General features: G+C 42.0%; 1 protein-coding gene across 1 annotated transcript; it reads right to left on the bottom strand.

The window, feature by feature from the left end:
- Positions 1–801: 801 nt before the first annotated feature.
- LOC134096007 (uncharacterized) lies at positions 802–7,934 on the bottom strand. Its single transcript, XM_062549746.1, has 12 exons — positions 7,691–7,934; positions 6,976–7,002; positions 5,146–5,457; positions 3,816–4,100; positions 2,590–2,646; positions 2,319–2,411; positions 1,932–1,950; positions 1,644–1,672; positions 1,383–1,423; positions 1,247–1,301; positions 1,072–1,100; positions 802–963 (listed from the first exon to the last, which is right to left on the bottom strand). The coding sequence occupies exons 1-12, from the start codon at positions 7,788–7,790 to the stop codon at positions 814–816; spliced, it is 1,197 nt and encodes a 398-aa protein (XP_062405730.1). The 5' UTR covers positions 7,791–7,934; the 3' UTR covers positions 802–813.
- Positions 7,935–17,243: the final 9,309 nt, after the last annotated feature.

The following is a 17,243-nucleotide window of genomic DNA, read 5'->3' as shown; positions in this document are numbered from 1 at the left end:
AGTACGCAAACTTATTGGGATCATTATTCTTCAGTATGATGTACCACTATTTGCAAGGTAAACCAGAAACAACATAACCTTTTACGGATACACTGCATATAATTCTAACCGGAGATGAAAGATAGCAACAATGCAATTTCACTTGCATCTCTGGCACAGAAAGATGACCTGAAACAGATGAAAGGCTAGCCATTCCACACAACCCTGTTGATGCATTGGCATGGCATGATGAGCTAAACAAACCCAATATGTCCCCCACAATTCAGAAGTCATAGGGTAAGTGAGAATTTCAAATCTAAGAATAGATCTAATAATTATACATTTAAATTGTATAGGCCTAGCACTTTTCAACATATTCAAAGAAGCTTTACAGTTTTCACATTTAAGCAAAGCACAGGGTACATGGACAAGGACAAGGTTACATGAACAGATTAACTGCACATAGTTACAAATGAAATCAAATGAACCTTTATTGATATCAAAGAATGAATAAAGTAATTGTTGTGAAAGGTATGACATATTAAGTATAGACTTAAAGGAGAACATAGATCTGTTTCTCGAGGTCACCAAGTACTGTAAGTACAAAAAAAACCCACTAAAGATTAAGATGCTGCAGCCAACAGCTAAAGCCAGCTATATTTCTACACTCTGGGGGCATGAACATGGGGGCTCATCATGAACATGCATGCCCCCAGAGTGTAGCATAGTAGCTACCTGGCAGTTCTAGCTGTTGGCTGCAGCAACTCGAGCTAAGTGGAACCGATTGTTTCCCTTTTTTCATACCAACAGAGTAGTAGAGTGTACATACTGAAATCAGCTCATCTGCACAGTACTGTAAATGTCATTTTCCTGCTGTGTAGACTGAAGATGAATATAATCATGTACTACACTGTAGGGACTCTCTTCGTGGTTGGAGCTGTTTGGGGCATCTGGGATAGAGCTGTACACATGATCCAGAGAAGACTAGAGAGAGAGAGAGAATGAGAGAGAGAGAGATGGAGTGAGGGTTAGATAATCCATAGTCAAGTGTATGGATGAGACTGATATTTATAAATACAGGAATATACTTACATCCTGGTCAGGATCCAGGCCTGTTATTTCTGAAACCCACAACAAAGCCAACAAGTGGGCAGTTCAACTATTACTTCAAAACCCCAAATATTTCTGGTTCCATTTGTTGTCTTGTATTGGCTTCTTCTGACAAATCAATTACAAATCGTATCTGCACAGATGACAATGTTCTTACCTGAGGCTGCTGCTGTAGTTGCCATTGCCATGTCTTTATCACCCATCACACCAGGCTAATGGAAGGCCAAAAAGTCTTTACATATTCAACTCATTCATGCACTAAACAGATGTTAATTTATGTGGATTTCACTTACAACAGTGTTGGTGCTCCTAGATGTTTCATTAAGATTTGCATCTGTCCAATGTAGAGAATAGTATGTGAATATACTGTATACCCAATCCACCTTGAACATTCAAAAGCGTATTGCTATTTTCTATTTGACACACACACACACACACACACACACACACACACACACACACACACACACACACACACACACACACACACACACACACACACACACACACACACACACACACACACACACACACACACACACACACACACTTACGACTAACATGGGGATCATCTACCCGTGGTCTGTTGGGACAGAAAAAGAGATGGAGAAACAAGCAGGAGATGAACATGAAGTATGCTCTCCCTTTTTAGTGGAGTACATGTGTGTGTGGAAATGTACACAAGATATATTTACACCAGCGACCTCAGAGTCTGTGTAAGAGGGGACTGCTGCAGGGTGTGGGAGGGCGTATATGCATTTGCACTTCTGCATTTTGCACGTGTGTCTCTGTACACATACAGTACATATGTGTATTTAGGATAACAGCACTGTTTATCATACCTTAGGAATGCACATCTTTCTGTAGAGCAGAGAAAGATGTAATGATGATTAATGAAACTACATTGATTATGCTCAATCGATTGTCCTCTTCTCCATTGGAGCAACCGAAGAAAAGAATAAGCCAGCTAATCAGACTTGGGAAGGTAAGTACAACAAACACTTGGGATGTGGTAACTTCCTTTTTTGGTTATACACAGCTTACTGTACATATCATATATGCAAATCCTACAGCTATGAACAAAAACAACAACAACATGTTGCATTTACAGTAGAGCTTTATCAAGGCACCCGAAGCACTTGAAGGGTGACCACCACCGTAATGTATAGCAACGAGTGCTAAACCCAGATAAGCTATGACCTCCGGTCCTCCTGATAAGAGAAACTCACTGGTTTTCAGGCAGAGAAAAGAGGTGATCAGGCCTCCCACAAACATGATCACACCAAATATGACCATCACTGTAGTCCAGATTCCCCCAGTGCCTTTAGAAAAAAAGAAAATGTATTACATAAAATATCATACTAAAGTATATGTGAAAATATAATTTAAATTAGTTTACATTATTCACATGCAATCACCACACAATTACGACACAATACAAACACACACAAAACATTCGGACCGCCTTTGATGTACAATATTTGCAGTGCTCTAACTTACCAACAACAGTGATGGAAGTTGGCTCAGTGACATCTGTAGAAGTGAACAGCTGTACACCTGACCAGAGAATGACATTTTCTGTATGACCTCTAGCTGGTGATGACTGATGACTGAGTTATTCTGCTTCATTGCATCATTGATTCATTTAGTAGATGTTTATCAAAAGCAACTTATAGAATGAGGAATGATATTCAAGTTACAAACTTCATAGAAGCATGCTTTAAAATATCATAGGGGGATAAATAACAATTGGGAGCACTTCGACTCGGCGCAGTAATATCCTCACTCCAAAGTGAAACTGAAAGTTCAAAGGTGATGATATTACTGCGCCGAGTCTAAGTGCTCCCAATTGTTATTCCGCCACACAATAGTTATCCCTCTTACCTGCTTAGAAATGCACCACGTTTTGTTTTGTCTCACTATACTTGGTCGTGTGACTACTCGTGTAACTGTATTTTAATAGGGAAAACATGGAGGTGTTTGGTCGCTTCTAACTTCATCTCTGTTTGGATCCTAATGAATGAACTGGGCTGTAAGTGCTATCAAAGTAGCGCAGCACGCCAGAGCCAGTGAGTGCACGCATTGAAACGTGAGAGGTATGTATCAACTCATCTTAGTTAAGGGAATAACGTAGTTTAATATGAAAAAATGGTGAAGTGTTCCATCATCTCATCTTTTCCTTCAGAGAACCGAGGTTACAGTATTCATTCAATGGTTTTAAGAGCATTAACAGCCAACAGAACAGACTACATATTAAATGTGCTCTAAGCGATGTCACATCACCAAGAGAACAACAAAAATCAAATTTCAGAAAGTAAAAGTCCTACCACATATCTGTGGCAACCATTCATTTAAACCAGCTGATTCTAATTAGCACAACTTTTCAGCTAGGTAGAGCAGCTAATTGATGAGATCACCTTTGCTAAGTGCGCAGGTATAAGCAATACATGATCAGACTTTTACTCTCTGAAGCTGGAGTTTTCCACCGCTGACATCACCTCACCATCCAAAAACAACCTGGGCCATAAAACCATGGACCATAACCTACTGTAATCTCAGTGATGCCTCTATACAGATACACTGATGAAATAAATGGAAATGTTCTGCTTATCTTGGTGCATTTCAAGTTGAACACAACACAATACAGGAGTGAGTCAAAGAAAGTCTTGAAATGTATTTTGAACAATTCCATTGATTTGCAATTTTCAAAATGCATGTGTTCTTACCTACTGAGACTGGTTGAGATGGGCCAGATGCCAGTTGAGGAGTTGTTGTAACTGTATAATAACAACTCAATGATAATATTTGTGCAGGTGGCCTCACACCCAACCAGTGGATCAACTCCTTCCCTGTGCTCTGTAGCTGGCATGATGGCATTACAACACTGATAGACTTTCCCCCCACTGAGAGAAAGCACTGAGACACAAGAGAGGACTGAGGTGTCTGACAGGCCAGATTAAGTGTATCTGCCTCATTGATGAGCTGAGGAGACACCAGCAGCTGTGGAGGTCCTGTGGGATGATATGAAAGGCGAAAGATGATCTTGTAGCAACTGCGAATCCAAATAACATCTGACTGTCTTGCGTTTTGTGTCAGTCCCTCCAAATTAGTATCAGTGTCATTATTGTGAATGATATATGAACACATGTGACTTTTTTATATACACTATATTGCCAAAAGTATTGGGTGACCTACCTTGAATATGAACGTCAGTCATGTCCTATTCTTAATCCATAGGGTTTAATATGATGTCGGTCCACTCTTTGCAGCTGTAACAGCTTAAACTCTTCTGGTAAGGCTTTCCACAAGGTTTAGGAGTGTGTTTATGGGCATTTTTACCATTCTTTAAGAGGCGCATTTGTGAAGTCTCACACTGATGTTAGACGAAGAGACTGGCTCTCAGTCTCCACTTTAATTCATTCCAAAGGTGTTCTATTGGGTTGAGGTCAGGACTCTCTGCAGGCCAGTCAAGTTCATGTCAGACTCTGTCATCCATGTCTGTATGGACCTTGCTTGGGGCACTGGTACACAGTCATGTTGGAACAGGAAGTGGCCATCCCCAAACTGTTCCCACAAAGTTGGAAGCATGGAATTGTCCAAAATTTCTTGGTTAATGCTGAAGCTTTCAGAGTTCCTTTCACTGGAGCTAGCAGCTTGGGTTGGATGGCCCCTTCCAGTTCCAACATGACTGTGCACTAGTGCACAAACTGACAGAGTTACTGTAGGTGTGGATGAACTTGACTGGCCTGCACAGAGTCCTGACCTCAACCCAACAGAACACCTTTGAGATGAATTAGAGCGCAGACTGAGAGACAGTCTCTTCGTCCAACATCAGTGTGTGACTTCTGGAAGAAGAATGGTCAAAAATTCCCATAAACACACTCCTAAGCCTTGTGGAAAGCCTTCCCAGGGCAGTTGAAGCTACAAAGAGTGGACAAACGTCATATAATTGATTAAGAATAGGATGTGACTGAAGTTGATTTGGGGGTCAAAGCAGATGACCCAATAATTTTGGCAATATAGCTTAAATGAGCTTAAATATCTACATATTCTTACCTACAACAGTGACTGTAGAGTAGTAAGAAAAGTGAGAATACTGTGGTTCTGATTGTGTTCCAGCATTATAGAGACACGATAGTTTGATTTCTGCAATCCCCCTTTGATGTGACCATGTTAGCAGATTATTTCCAGACAGTGCCAAGGTGCATGATTCAGAGTACTGTTCAGAGACACATCCTGACAGACGCAGTGGATTTATACAAAAAGTACACTTAGATTTAGGAGGCCAAGATGAGGCACAGGTCAGATGAACTGAGTCAGACTGTCTGATGACTGCAGGGTCTACTTTCACAGAATGTTGTGGGATATCTGAAAGCACAAGCACAAAATATGGGTTTAATGATTGTACATGATCTTTTCTCTAATGTAAGTTTCAGAATGGCAAGATTAGTAATCACAAGTTATCAGTAAGAGAAGAGGGATCACCAGAGCACAAAGATGTTTGGATTGCTTAGTTTAATGCATCAGAGTCCATGGACCCCAAAGGTGGTTGTGTGTGTCCTTTTAAGAATTTTTCTGTCCTACTTTCGTTACAAATCTGTGGGGACCTATCACAAACTGGCTTATGCACCTGGCGCACCCAGATCATTGGTCTGATTGGTTGAAGGACTATCCTATTGCGTACAACTGAGTCATTTGAACTATGCCCGTTGATCACGCCTCTTGTGCAGTAGAAAATACAGAGCAGACTAATGTTCCTAATGACCGTACCCCAGACTAATGTTAAATATTGAAAGATTGTGCATGTGATAGCAAGGCGTGTACCTGCAATTAGTTTTAATATCACCTATTGGTCTACTTTAATTTGAATCATCAGCCATAGGGGGCAGTAGTTTCTTCAAAGAGTAAACGTGTTGCATAAAATCATCACATATAAAGAATTCCAGTACAATAGTAAACAAATCATTAAGCATTACATAACAAAATTGCAAATATTTCTTTGTCATTTTAGCTAATGACTTTATGACTGGTGAATCATACATTGAAACAACAGTAATTTCTGTACCGTTTCACATTAAATGAAGCAATCCTAATATCTGTGTGTGTCAGTGATCCCTTTTTTCCCTCTTCCATGAAGTACTGAAACCTATTTTGTTGCAAGGTGGAGTTACTATTTATAACATGTTATCAGGGTTTGCAAACTGACTTGGAGCTGAGAGTACCGAATAGGATCTAAAAGACATGTGAAATAAATACATAAATATAAGAAAAAACTAATTCAGTATGATGTACGATTGTGAAATGAAAGTTTCATATTCAGCTGCATGTAGATCTTCTCTAGTTTCACATATTGTTCCATGGAGTTTGAGAATGGTTCCTGTGGTGTCAGAGAGGTTTTCCTGAGACTGGACACATTTTTGTCTCATGTCTAAGATCTGACATGAGTGTAGTTCCATAAACGTGAGAGAGGATTTCCCAAGACCTGATAGCCTACCTGATTCTGACACACTTGAGGGTATCCTAACACGGACACCATATTGTATGTCCTATTTCATCGTGTTCAAGGCATCAAAACATTTGGTTCAGATCGCACACTGTATATTTGTCTGTTGTTTGACCTCTACATTCTAATCCAGATCCTAGAGCCAACAACCTTTCTATGTTCATTATTAATGAAATGAAAGTAAATTCCCAATCCACAAATCAAATGACAGAATACATACAGTTTTGACAGTCTTATTTATTAAAACACTGTTTCATATTTTAATGAAGAGCAATAATATTCAGATCTGTGAAATGTTGTGAAATATTATTTGAGCTTTATCAATAGTAGGCCTAAGATTAAGTAACCAAGGTTAGTAAATGTTATATATTCTATACACTTACCTTGAGCTTTGGTGTTCTGAGTACGATCTATAAATAGTAGAGAAAAAGTAGTATTTCAGTATGTATTTCTCTTTGCATTCTCAAGCTCACTGTTTCACATATTCAGCTTCAGATCTTCTCTTCTGTCACTATCACTTGCATACATGATCCATTGATAATGACTCCTACTTAAGCATGTTCAAGGAATCCAGGTCAGGGAACTCTGAGGCCTTTGGTGTGTGTGTGTGTGTGTGTGTGTGTGTGTGTGTGTGTGTGTGTGTGTGTGTGTGTGTGTGTGTGTGTGTGTGTGTGTGTGTGTGTGTGTGTGTGTGTGTGTGTGTGTGTGTGTGTGTGTGTGTGTGTGTGTGTGTGTGTGTGTGTGTGTGTGTGTGTGTGTGTGTGTGTGTGTTCTTCCGTAGTTTCACAATAGTTCCATTCAAGCATGTCTAAGGTATCAGCATATTTGATACATTTCAAAAAGAGATGGCCACTCTCTGCTAATTAGGTGTATTTGTCTAATTTTCAACCTATTCAACCTATTAATCAATACCTAATAGCCAGCAAATGTTTTGGGTCCATTAATCAATAAAACTAAAGTAAAAACACAGAAGGTCAAAACGATTTATTTCAATTTACCACAGCTTCATGTTGTAATTAGGATTCTTAAGATTCAAATGTATCGTATGCTCATTTTGAACTGAACACAACCTCCAAAGAATATAATTGTATTACTCACAACCAATGAGGAGAGTAGTAGTCACAACAGAAAGGGTGTAGTAAATCATTTTAATTAGTTCCACATCTGCGAAGTAACATAAATGAGTGTAGTCCACCATCAACCACTACAAGTAGAATGAAGTTCAAGGGTGGGACACAGCCCTAGACCTTTCTCTGGCGTGTGTATCACTTCCCCTGTGGTAACATTCGCTGCTACTGCAGTTGCAGACAAGTGTCACATGTGTAACCACTACTGACGGTATCAAAAACAAAAACACTTGCTAAGATATTGTCATATGACCATGGATACATTTTCTGCTCTCTTACCTTTGGTAGTGAATATAATGGCACTCAACACAACTGTTATGCTTGATACAAACACTTACACCAACAAAACATTAGCTTACAGATAATTTATAGTAAAAATGAAAACCAAAAAGGAAAACAAAACTGATGGTCAGAAAGCAAACAATTCTATTGTGTGCATTGTCATTAATGGTCTTTTCTGTTCACTCTAGTTCCTCTGAAGATAGATGAAGAATGTGATCTGTAGTATTAATGCATACGTGCAGAACAGGCAGAGACCAGAGATAGGGAGATGACAATTACTGTAGAAGTCTGTCATCGTTCAATGAAGTGATACCACAACCACCACATGAAAAAGTGAAGATTCTAGAATGAGACAGTCTCCTCTCCTGACCTCAATATCATTAAGCCACTTTGGGGAGGTTCAAGTGAAATCAGTAAGATGAGTGGACATCCCTGCCATCTCAGAAAATTAATGCACTCATCAACAACTATCACAAAAGACTGCAAGCCGTCACTGATGCCAAAGGAGGTAATGCACAGTTTTAAGAACTAAGGGTATGCAAACTTAACAGGGATAATCTCATTATTTTTCTGTATGATGTACCCCTATTTGCAATGTCATAACAACATTAAAATGAAGTGTACCAGTTATGTACTTACATGTACATATTACTGTACATGTATGTTGTGTCATTGGTGTCTTGGAACATGTCTGCCATTACCCTACGTAGCACATGTATCAACTGTGTTGGTACACACTTATTACTCTTTGATACGGTGGCATAAACCCTTAACAAGGTTGTAGCAGCACAGCAGTTACATGTACACTGAAGACAATGAGGCCTTGATTGGAGCTAAGAATGGTTTGTATATCAAATCTATCATGACCAGATTTCCCCCATCCATCAGGTCTCAGGTCAGCCCTTTTCCTCTGATGAAAAATGTAGACAAATTGGCAAAGTTTTGTAAAAGCACTCAGTATTGCAATGTAGGTACAACAACTATACGTAGGTACCCACAAATACATAATGCAAGTACAATGATAGTACCTGATAGTACATGTTATTACACAGGTTGTACCACTGTACCTATTGGTACACTTTAACAGCGACACATTAAAATAAAGTGTTACCCAAAAGTTAAACATTTAATGGCTGTGAGAATGTGTGACAAAATAAAATGTGTGACAGTCGTGGTCTTTTCCACAGGTGCGCACTTTGGATCATTTAAAGATAAGTGAAGAATGTGATCTGTAGTATAAGTGCATACTTGCAGAACAGGAAGAGACAATAGAGATAGGGTTATGACAATTAGAAGTCAGCCATCATTCAATGAAGTGACTATACCACAACCACCACATCCTGCACAGCAGAAAAAAAGTGAAGAGTGACAGTCTCCTGACCTAAATATCATTAAGCCACTTTGGGGAGGGACATCTCAAAACATGCAGTTCATGCAAAACAACCCCACTCTGAGTTTCTCTTGTCAAGTTGAATGGGTGTCTCTACCAACTGAGAAAATGAATGCACTCATCAACACCATATCACAAAAGATTGCAATTTCATGTTGTCCCTCTATTTGCAAGGTACTGTACCATACCAGAAACAACATAATGTACAGATCCACTGGGGGTCATTCTGAAAGACTTCAACAATGCATACAATTCCCTTGCCTCTCTGGCATAGAAAGATGACTATGAGACAGATGAAAGGCTCGCCATTTTTGCACAACCCTAATGTACTGACATACCATGATAAGTACTTTTTCAAAACAGACGCTTTACAGTTTTCACATATCACAACAACACACAGTTACATAAACAGAGAAAAAAAACACACAGGTGCATGGACTACCAAGACAAACCTCCCCAGGCCAGGAGCTTGGTCCTGGTGGCCTTCAGTGTGTTTGCATCAATCGACCTGAGGAGACGGGTAGGAGAGTGGTGGAGGAGGAGGTCGGAGTTTGGTATGGAGGGGCAAGGTTATTGAAAGCTTTGTAAGTGAGGAAAAGTATTTTGAAGTTGATCCTGCATGTGTGAGAGCCAGTGGAGATTGTGGAGGACAAGGGTGATGTGGTTACGGCCAGCTAAATTCTGGACATAATGAAGTTTACTGGTAGTTTTGTTAGGTAGTCCATATACTGTTGCAGTAGTCCACTCTGGAGGTAATGAGGGCATGGATGAGTGTTGAAGCTGCGGTGAACGAAAATGAAGGGTGCAGGCATGTAAATGTTGTGGAGATTAAAGAAAGTAGTTTTGGTGATGTGGTTGACATGTGGTAAGAATGAGAGTCAAAGATAAATAAAGATGATGGTTGCAGGCCTTGCAGAGTAGGTCTTGACTTTTTTTGTGACTGTTATTCCTTTTTTGGCCATGTGGGGTCCTCAGTGTCTTTGTTTAACGTCTGTCACATGTCGATATCACATGTTTAGCCCTCCTTGTTATTATTGATGTTATTTTAACCTTGTTAAGTTGCCTGTTTAAACCTGTCTGTAGTCTTCAGCTGAGTCTTGAGTTGACACTCATGCAGTGAATCAAGTAATTGTTGTAAAAGCTACAGGTACGGCATCTTAAACATTGACTTAAATTAACCATTAGTAGGGAAGATACTACAGTATACGGAAGTCATTCCATCTGCAGAACGCTGTAAATGTCATTTTCCTCCTGTGTAGACTGAATATTAGTATGTTCCTGTATTATACTGTAGGGACTGTCCTTCTGGTTGGAGCTGTTTGGGACTTCAGGGATAGAGCTGTACACATGATACACAGCAGACTAGAGACCGAGAGAGAGATAAAATGAGGGTTAAATATACTAATAGTTGGAAGCCATAGATGAGACTGATTATTTATATAAATACAAGAATATACTTACATCAGGATCCAGGCTCGCTGTCATTTCTAAAACCCACAACAAAGCCGCAAAAAAGGGCAGTCCAACTATTACTTCAAAACCCCAAAATAGCCAACAGCATGTCCATTCTGATTCCATTTGTCGTCTTGTATTGTTTTCTGCTTCAGACAAATAACTTACAAATAATTTCTGCATTCTCCTCACTCAACAGTGTTCTTACCTGAGGCTGCTGCAGTAGATGCCATTGCCAGATCATCCATCACACCAGACTGAAAAAGGCCAAAACAATCATTATATATACAACTCATTCACACACTAAACTGAGGTTTGTTCATTTTTCCTTTTACTCGGCTATTTCAGGATCAAACGTCAGGTAGTATTTTGAAAGAAGATTTTGGTAAAATAGGTGAATATTGTTTATCTTGTACTTACAGCAGTGTTAGTGCTCCTAGATCCCATACTAAGATCACCATCTGCAATGCAATGAAGATTAATTGAATATATGGCTAGTCCACCTTGTACATTCAAATGTCAAAAATTCAATGTCATTTTTTGTGATATGCTAACACACACACTTACGTCTAACTGGGGAAGCATCTACCCCTGGTCTGTTAAGACAGAGAGAGAGAGAGAGAGAGAGAGAGAGAGAAGAATAAACAGAAGAGAAAAGACCATGAAGTATGCTCCCCATTTTCTGTAGAGTACATACAGTGGGTATAGTAAGTATTCACACCCATGCTAAAGTTGACTAAAAAGAGGAATATAAAATCATCTTTTGAGAATTGATTGTAATGCCTTAATTCAAAAAATGAGTAAAAATCAAACCGCTAAGGACACTAATTTTCTTTGTGATTGAAGAATGTATCGTAAATAGATAAATGTTCTTCCTTAAATACAGGTTGCATAAGTATTCAACCCCTATGCTAAATTCCCATAGGAGCAGGAGGATTTTTTATATGTTTTTATTTTTAAAGGCCAGCTATTTCATGGATCCAGGATATTATGCATCCTGATAAAGTTCCCTTGGCCTTTGGAATTAAAATAGCCCCACATCATCACATACCCTTCACCATAGATAGAGATTGGCATGGTGCTTTTTCCAGTTAGCCTATTAGCCTGTTTGATTTGCATTGAGCTCAATGAGCATCAAACAGGCTAATTGGCTAACTGTAAAAAGCACCATGCCAATCTCTAGCTATGGTGAAGGGTATGTGATGATGTCGGGCTATTTTAATTCCAAAGGCCAAGGGAACTTTATAAGGATGCAAAATATCCTGGATCCATGAAATAGCTGGCCTTTAAAAATAAAAACATATAAAAAATCCTCCTGCTCCTATGGGAATTTAACATGTATTTAACCTGTATTTAAGGAAGAACATTTATCTATTTACGATACATTCTTCAATCACAAAGAAAATTAGTGTCCTTAGCGGTTTGATTTTTACTCATTTTTTGAATTAAGGCATTACAATCAATTCTCAAAAGATGATTTTATATTCCTCTTTTTAGACAACTTTAGCATGGGTGTGAATACTTACTATAGCCACTGTATCTGTGTGAAAGTGAAGACAGTAAGAGGGGACTGCTGCAAGGGGAGGGTGTATGCATTTTGCACTTTTGCATTTTGCACGTGTGTCTCATACCACTTACATACTGTATGTGTATTTAGCATAACAGCACTATTTTGACATACCTTATGCATGCACATCTTCCTGTAGAGCAGAGAAAGACATTATGATTATGTGGTGATTAATGAAACTGCATTAATTATCAGTGTACAATTGATCGTCCTCTCTTCCATTGGAGCAACAAAAGGGCAAGATTAATCCAGCTTCACAGACATGGAATAGGGTAATTGACTGTGTTGGTCTCCCAGTCTACATATGGTCATATATGCCTTTTGGTTTTTTAAGCCCCCAGCATCGTCTTACAGTGCTGCGTGGAAGGCACTAAGGTTAGGGTTAGGTGCCTTAAAGTCGACTGTCACAGTGCTGCCTTGAAGTCCTCGGTGGGGGCTTAAAACACCATTGCAAACCACACAGCTATGAACAAAGGCAACAAACCATAGTATTCATACAGTGCTTTATCAAGGCACCCAAAGTACATTGCAGTGAAGGGGGGGCCTTATTAACCAGCACCAATAATGGGTGTTACATATTACCTCCTGATAAGAGCAACTCACGCATTTTCAGGCAGAGAAGGGAGGTGATCAGGCCTCCCACTAACATGATCACTCCAAAGATTATTATCACTGTGGTCCAGCTTCCCCTAGAGCCTTTTTAAAAAGAAAATTGTTTAATTAAATTCAATTACATTAAATCTCACACTATACACAAAAATATAGTCAACATTATTTGCGATGCCTTCACACAACAAAACCTCTGATCTGCCTTTGATGTACGATGCAAGTGATGCAATTTAAAATTACAGTGATGATAGTTGGCCAAACCGTTGCATGTCATGGGTTCTTTTCCTCCTGATTAAATCTTCTCCAGTGAATTTTACCTGCCAGCTAGCATATGATGGCATTGATCAGTTTCATGATTTATATTATTCCTAAAAGGGATGGGAAGTGTTCTGTCAGCTTATCTTTGTTCATTTAATAGTCAAGTTACACACATCACTGATGCAATACTGTCTACACAGTCAAAGAAAGTTGAAACATAGCTTTATTGTTACGACCGGGAATCGAACCCAGGTCTCCCAGGTCAAAGTCTGGAGACAATCCTCTAGACCATGGAGCTGACAGGAAAGGACTCAAGTGCGGCAAGCAAGGACAGTTTAAGTTGAGGAGTTTTTATTCCAAACGTTCAAAAGCACAGAAGATCCAAAAAGTTAAAGTAAAGTCAGTTTAAGAGGAAATCCAAAATACCACGTCTTAAAGAGAAATTAATCAAAAATGTAGGTAATCCAAAAGGCAAAAAGTCCAAACAGTCCAAAGAGTAATCCACAGAGTAATCCACAGAGTTATCCACAACAGAGAGCAAAAACAGAGGCGTCCAAAGTAACACTTACAGGAATGCGCAGCGAAGACTCAATGAAGCAGAACACAAAATACAGGGTTTAAATACTCTGAGATAATTGGCTAACAAGAAGCACATATGACAACTAACAAGACAACTAACAAGACACAGGTGAAAATAATGAGGGCATCAACTAGAACAAAGAATAACATCGTAGACCAAAACTAGATTTGGCGACATCTAGTGGTGGAAAAAAGGTATGACAAAAGTCCAGAGTATGACAGAACTCCCCCCCTTAGGAACGTCTCCTGGCGTTCCCAGGACGATCAGGGAACTGCCGATGAAAGTCTCTGATCAAAGTCTTGTCGACAATATCCCGAGAGGAGACCCATGAGCGTTCCTCAGGCCCGTACCCTTCCCAATCCACCAGATACTGGACCGAACCCTGGACCCGGCGGGAGTCCAGTAACCGGCGGACTGAGTAGCCCGGCTGGCCCCGGAACATCCGAGGTGGGGGCGGGGGCTTGGGGGCCGGGGCAAAAGGCGAGGTCAGAACTGGCCGAAGACGGGAAACATGAAAAGTGGGATGGACCTTCATGGACCTGGGCAGTTCAAGTCTGTAGGACACTGGATTTACCCTACAAATGACCTTGAAAGGCCCGACGAACCGTGGAGCCAGTTTACGGGACTCCACCCGTAATGGTAGATCGATGGAGGACAACCAGACCCGCTGTCCCACCCGGAAACGGGGAGCCGGCCTTCTCTTGCGATCGGCCTGCTTCTGGTTCTGCTTGGCGGTGCGAAGAAGAGCTTGGCGTACCCTCTTCCAGGTCCGTTTGCACCGTCTGACGAAGTGCAAGGCTGAAGGCACAGCAACCTCACACTCCTGATCTGGAAACAAGGGTGGCTGGTATCCAAGCTGGCACTGGAAAGGTGAGAGCCCAGTAGAGAACGACTGGAGGGTATTGTGAGCGTACTCTGCCCACGGCAAGCAGAGGCTCCACGATGACGGATTCCCGGCAACCAGAGACCTCAGGGTCGCCTCCATCTCTTGATTCACCCTCTCGGTCTGCCCGTTGGACTGCCGGTGAAACCCAGATGAAAGGCTGGCCGAGGCACCGATGAGCTGGCAGATGGCTCGCCACACCCGTGAGGAGAACTGGGGACCCCGGTCGGAGACGATGTCCTGAGGGAGGCCAAAAACTCGAAAGACATGGTTAAAAACAATCTTAGCAGTCTCAAGAGCAGAAGGCAATTTAGGCAGAGGGATAAACCGACAGGCCTTAGAGAACCTGTCGACAACTACTAAAATGACAGTGTTACCTTCAGAGACTGGAAGCCCATTGACAAAGTCCATAGACAAGTGAGACCAGGGTCGAGAGGGAGTAGGCAAAGGGTGCAGTAATGCCTGGGGGCGCTGACGCGGATCTTTGCTGCGAATGCAGGTGTGGCAGGCAGCCACAAAGTCTTTGACCTCCTCCTTCATTTCTGGCCACCAAAAGCGTCTTTCCAGGAACTCCGAGGTCCTGTGAGCACCTGAATGGGCTGTAAGGTGCGAGGAGTGTCCCCACTGGAGAACCTTAGATCTGACCTTTCTGGGAACAAACAGTAGTCCTTCAGGTCCATTGCCGGGGCCAGGGTCCTGCCTGAGAGCCTGCTTGACCGTGGTCTCAATTCCCCAGCGGACAGGTGCGACAATGCGGGAAGGCGGGAGGACTGTCCTCAAATCCTCTTCAGAGCCACTGGAACGAAACTGCCTTGACAAGGCATCCGGCTTCCCGTTTTTAGAGCCAGGTCGGTAGGACAGGGTGAAGTCGAATCTACAGAAAAATAAGGCCCACCGAGCCTGCCGAGGGTTTAGACGTTTGGCCTGCTGAAGATACTCGAGATTCCGGTGGTCCGTCCACACCAAAAATGGATGTCGAGCCCCCTCCAGCCAGTGCCGCCACTCTGTCAGTGCCATTTTAACCGCTAGCAGTTCTCTGTCCCCCACATCGTACCTTGCTTCCACGGGTGTCAAGCGGTGGGAGAAGAACGCACATGGATGCAACTTTCCGTCAGGAGAACGCTGAGACAGGATGGCTCCAACACCCACACTAGATGCATCCACCTCAACGACAAAAGGAGAAGAAGGATCAGGCAGCACTAGAATAGGTGCGGAGGAGAAACGGTTCTTGAGAGCCTGAAAAGCCTGATCCGCTTCCTGGGACCAGGAGAATGGCTGCCCACTTTTCCTTGTCAAAGCAGAGATGGGAGCAGCTACTGAGCTAAAGCCTCTGATGAACCGTCGATAAAAGTTGGCGAAGCCAAGGAACTGTTGCACCTCCTTGACGCACTTAGGGACTTGCCACTCTCTCACGGCTCTTGTCTTCCCAGGATCCATCTGAACCTGTCCCCGTTTAATGATGAAGCCGAGGAAGGAAACTTCAGTGACATGGAACTCGCACTTCTCAGATTTAACAAACAGGTGGTTCCTTAGGAGTCTCTGCAGAACCTGACGGACATGATGGTGGTGGTCGTGCAGGGACTTGGAGAAGTTTAAGATGTCATCAAGGTACACGAAAACAAAGACATTAATCATATCCCGCAGAACATCATTAATTAGGGCTTGGAACACTGCTGGGGCGTTAGTGAGTCCAAACGGCATCACTTGGTACTCGTAATGGCCCGAGGGGGTGTTAAAGGCAGTTTTCCATTCATCGCCCTCCTTGATGCGTATGAGGTGGTAGGCATTACGCAGATCCAATCTGGAGAAGATTGTTGCCCCCTGGAGGAGATCAAACGCAGTTGAAATCAGCGGGAGTGGATATCTGTTGCGTACCGTGATCTTGTTGAGGCCTCGGTAATCAATACACGGCCTCAGTCCGCCATCCTTCTTGCCTACGAAGAAGAAGCCCGCCCCAGCTGGAGACGTCGAAGGGCGGATAAACCCAGTGGAGAGGGCGTCTTTAATGTATTCATCCATCGCCTTTCTTTCGGGGAGAGAGAGTGAGAAGATGCGCCCCCGTGGAGGACTGGAGCCTGACAAGAGGTCCACAGTGCAATCTTAAGACCTATGGGGTGGAAGAGTGCATGCTCTTTTCTTGCTGAATACCTCTTTAAGATCATGGTACTCGGTGGGAACACAGGATAACTCGACAGAATCAGGAGACTTGGACTCAGTTGAGGGACTAGGGAAGAGGCACGTAGCATGGCAGGTAGGGCCCCACTCCAGGATTGACCCGGTAGCCCAGTCAATATGGGGATTGTGCAGTCTGAGCCATGGGAAGCCAAGGACCACAGGAAACTCAGGAGACTCGATCAGGTGCAAGGAGATTTCTTCAAGGTGATCAGCGATCTGGATGCGAAGAGGAGAGGTGACAGAGGTCACCTTACCATCACCAAGAGGCTGACCATCCAGGGCAGAGACAGAAAGTGGAGTGTCCAGGGTGACCAGAGGAATCTTCAGT

The sequence above is a fragment of the Sardina pilchardus genome, chromosome 11 (assembly GCF_963854185.1).
Source record: "Sardina pilchardus chromosome 11, fSarPil1.1, whole genome shotgun sequence".
In the NCBI taxonomy this organism is placed as follows: domain Eukaryota; kingdom Metazoa; phylum Chordata; class Actinopteri; order Clupeiformes; family Clupeidae; genus Sardina; species Sardina pilchardus.
This window is presented reverse-complemented; position numbering and strand designations above follow the sequence as displayed.

Coding starts and splice junctions, on each gene's coding strand:
- LOC134096007 (XM_062549746.1), bottom strand. CDS start 7,790: ATGGTGGACTACACTCATTTATGTTACTTCGCAGATGTGGAACTAATT. Junction 5,458..6,975: donor TCAGAACACCAAAGCTCAAG/GTAAGTGTATAG, acceptor TTGTGCTTTCAG/ATATCCCACAACATTCTGTG. Junction 964..1,071: donor GCCTGGATCCTGACCAGGAT/GTAAGTATATTC, acceptor CTCTCTCTCTAG/TCTTCTCTGGATCATGTGTA.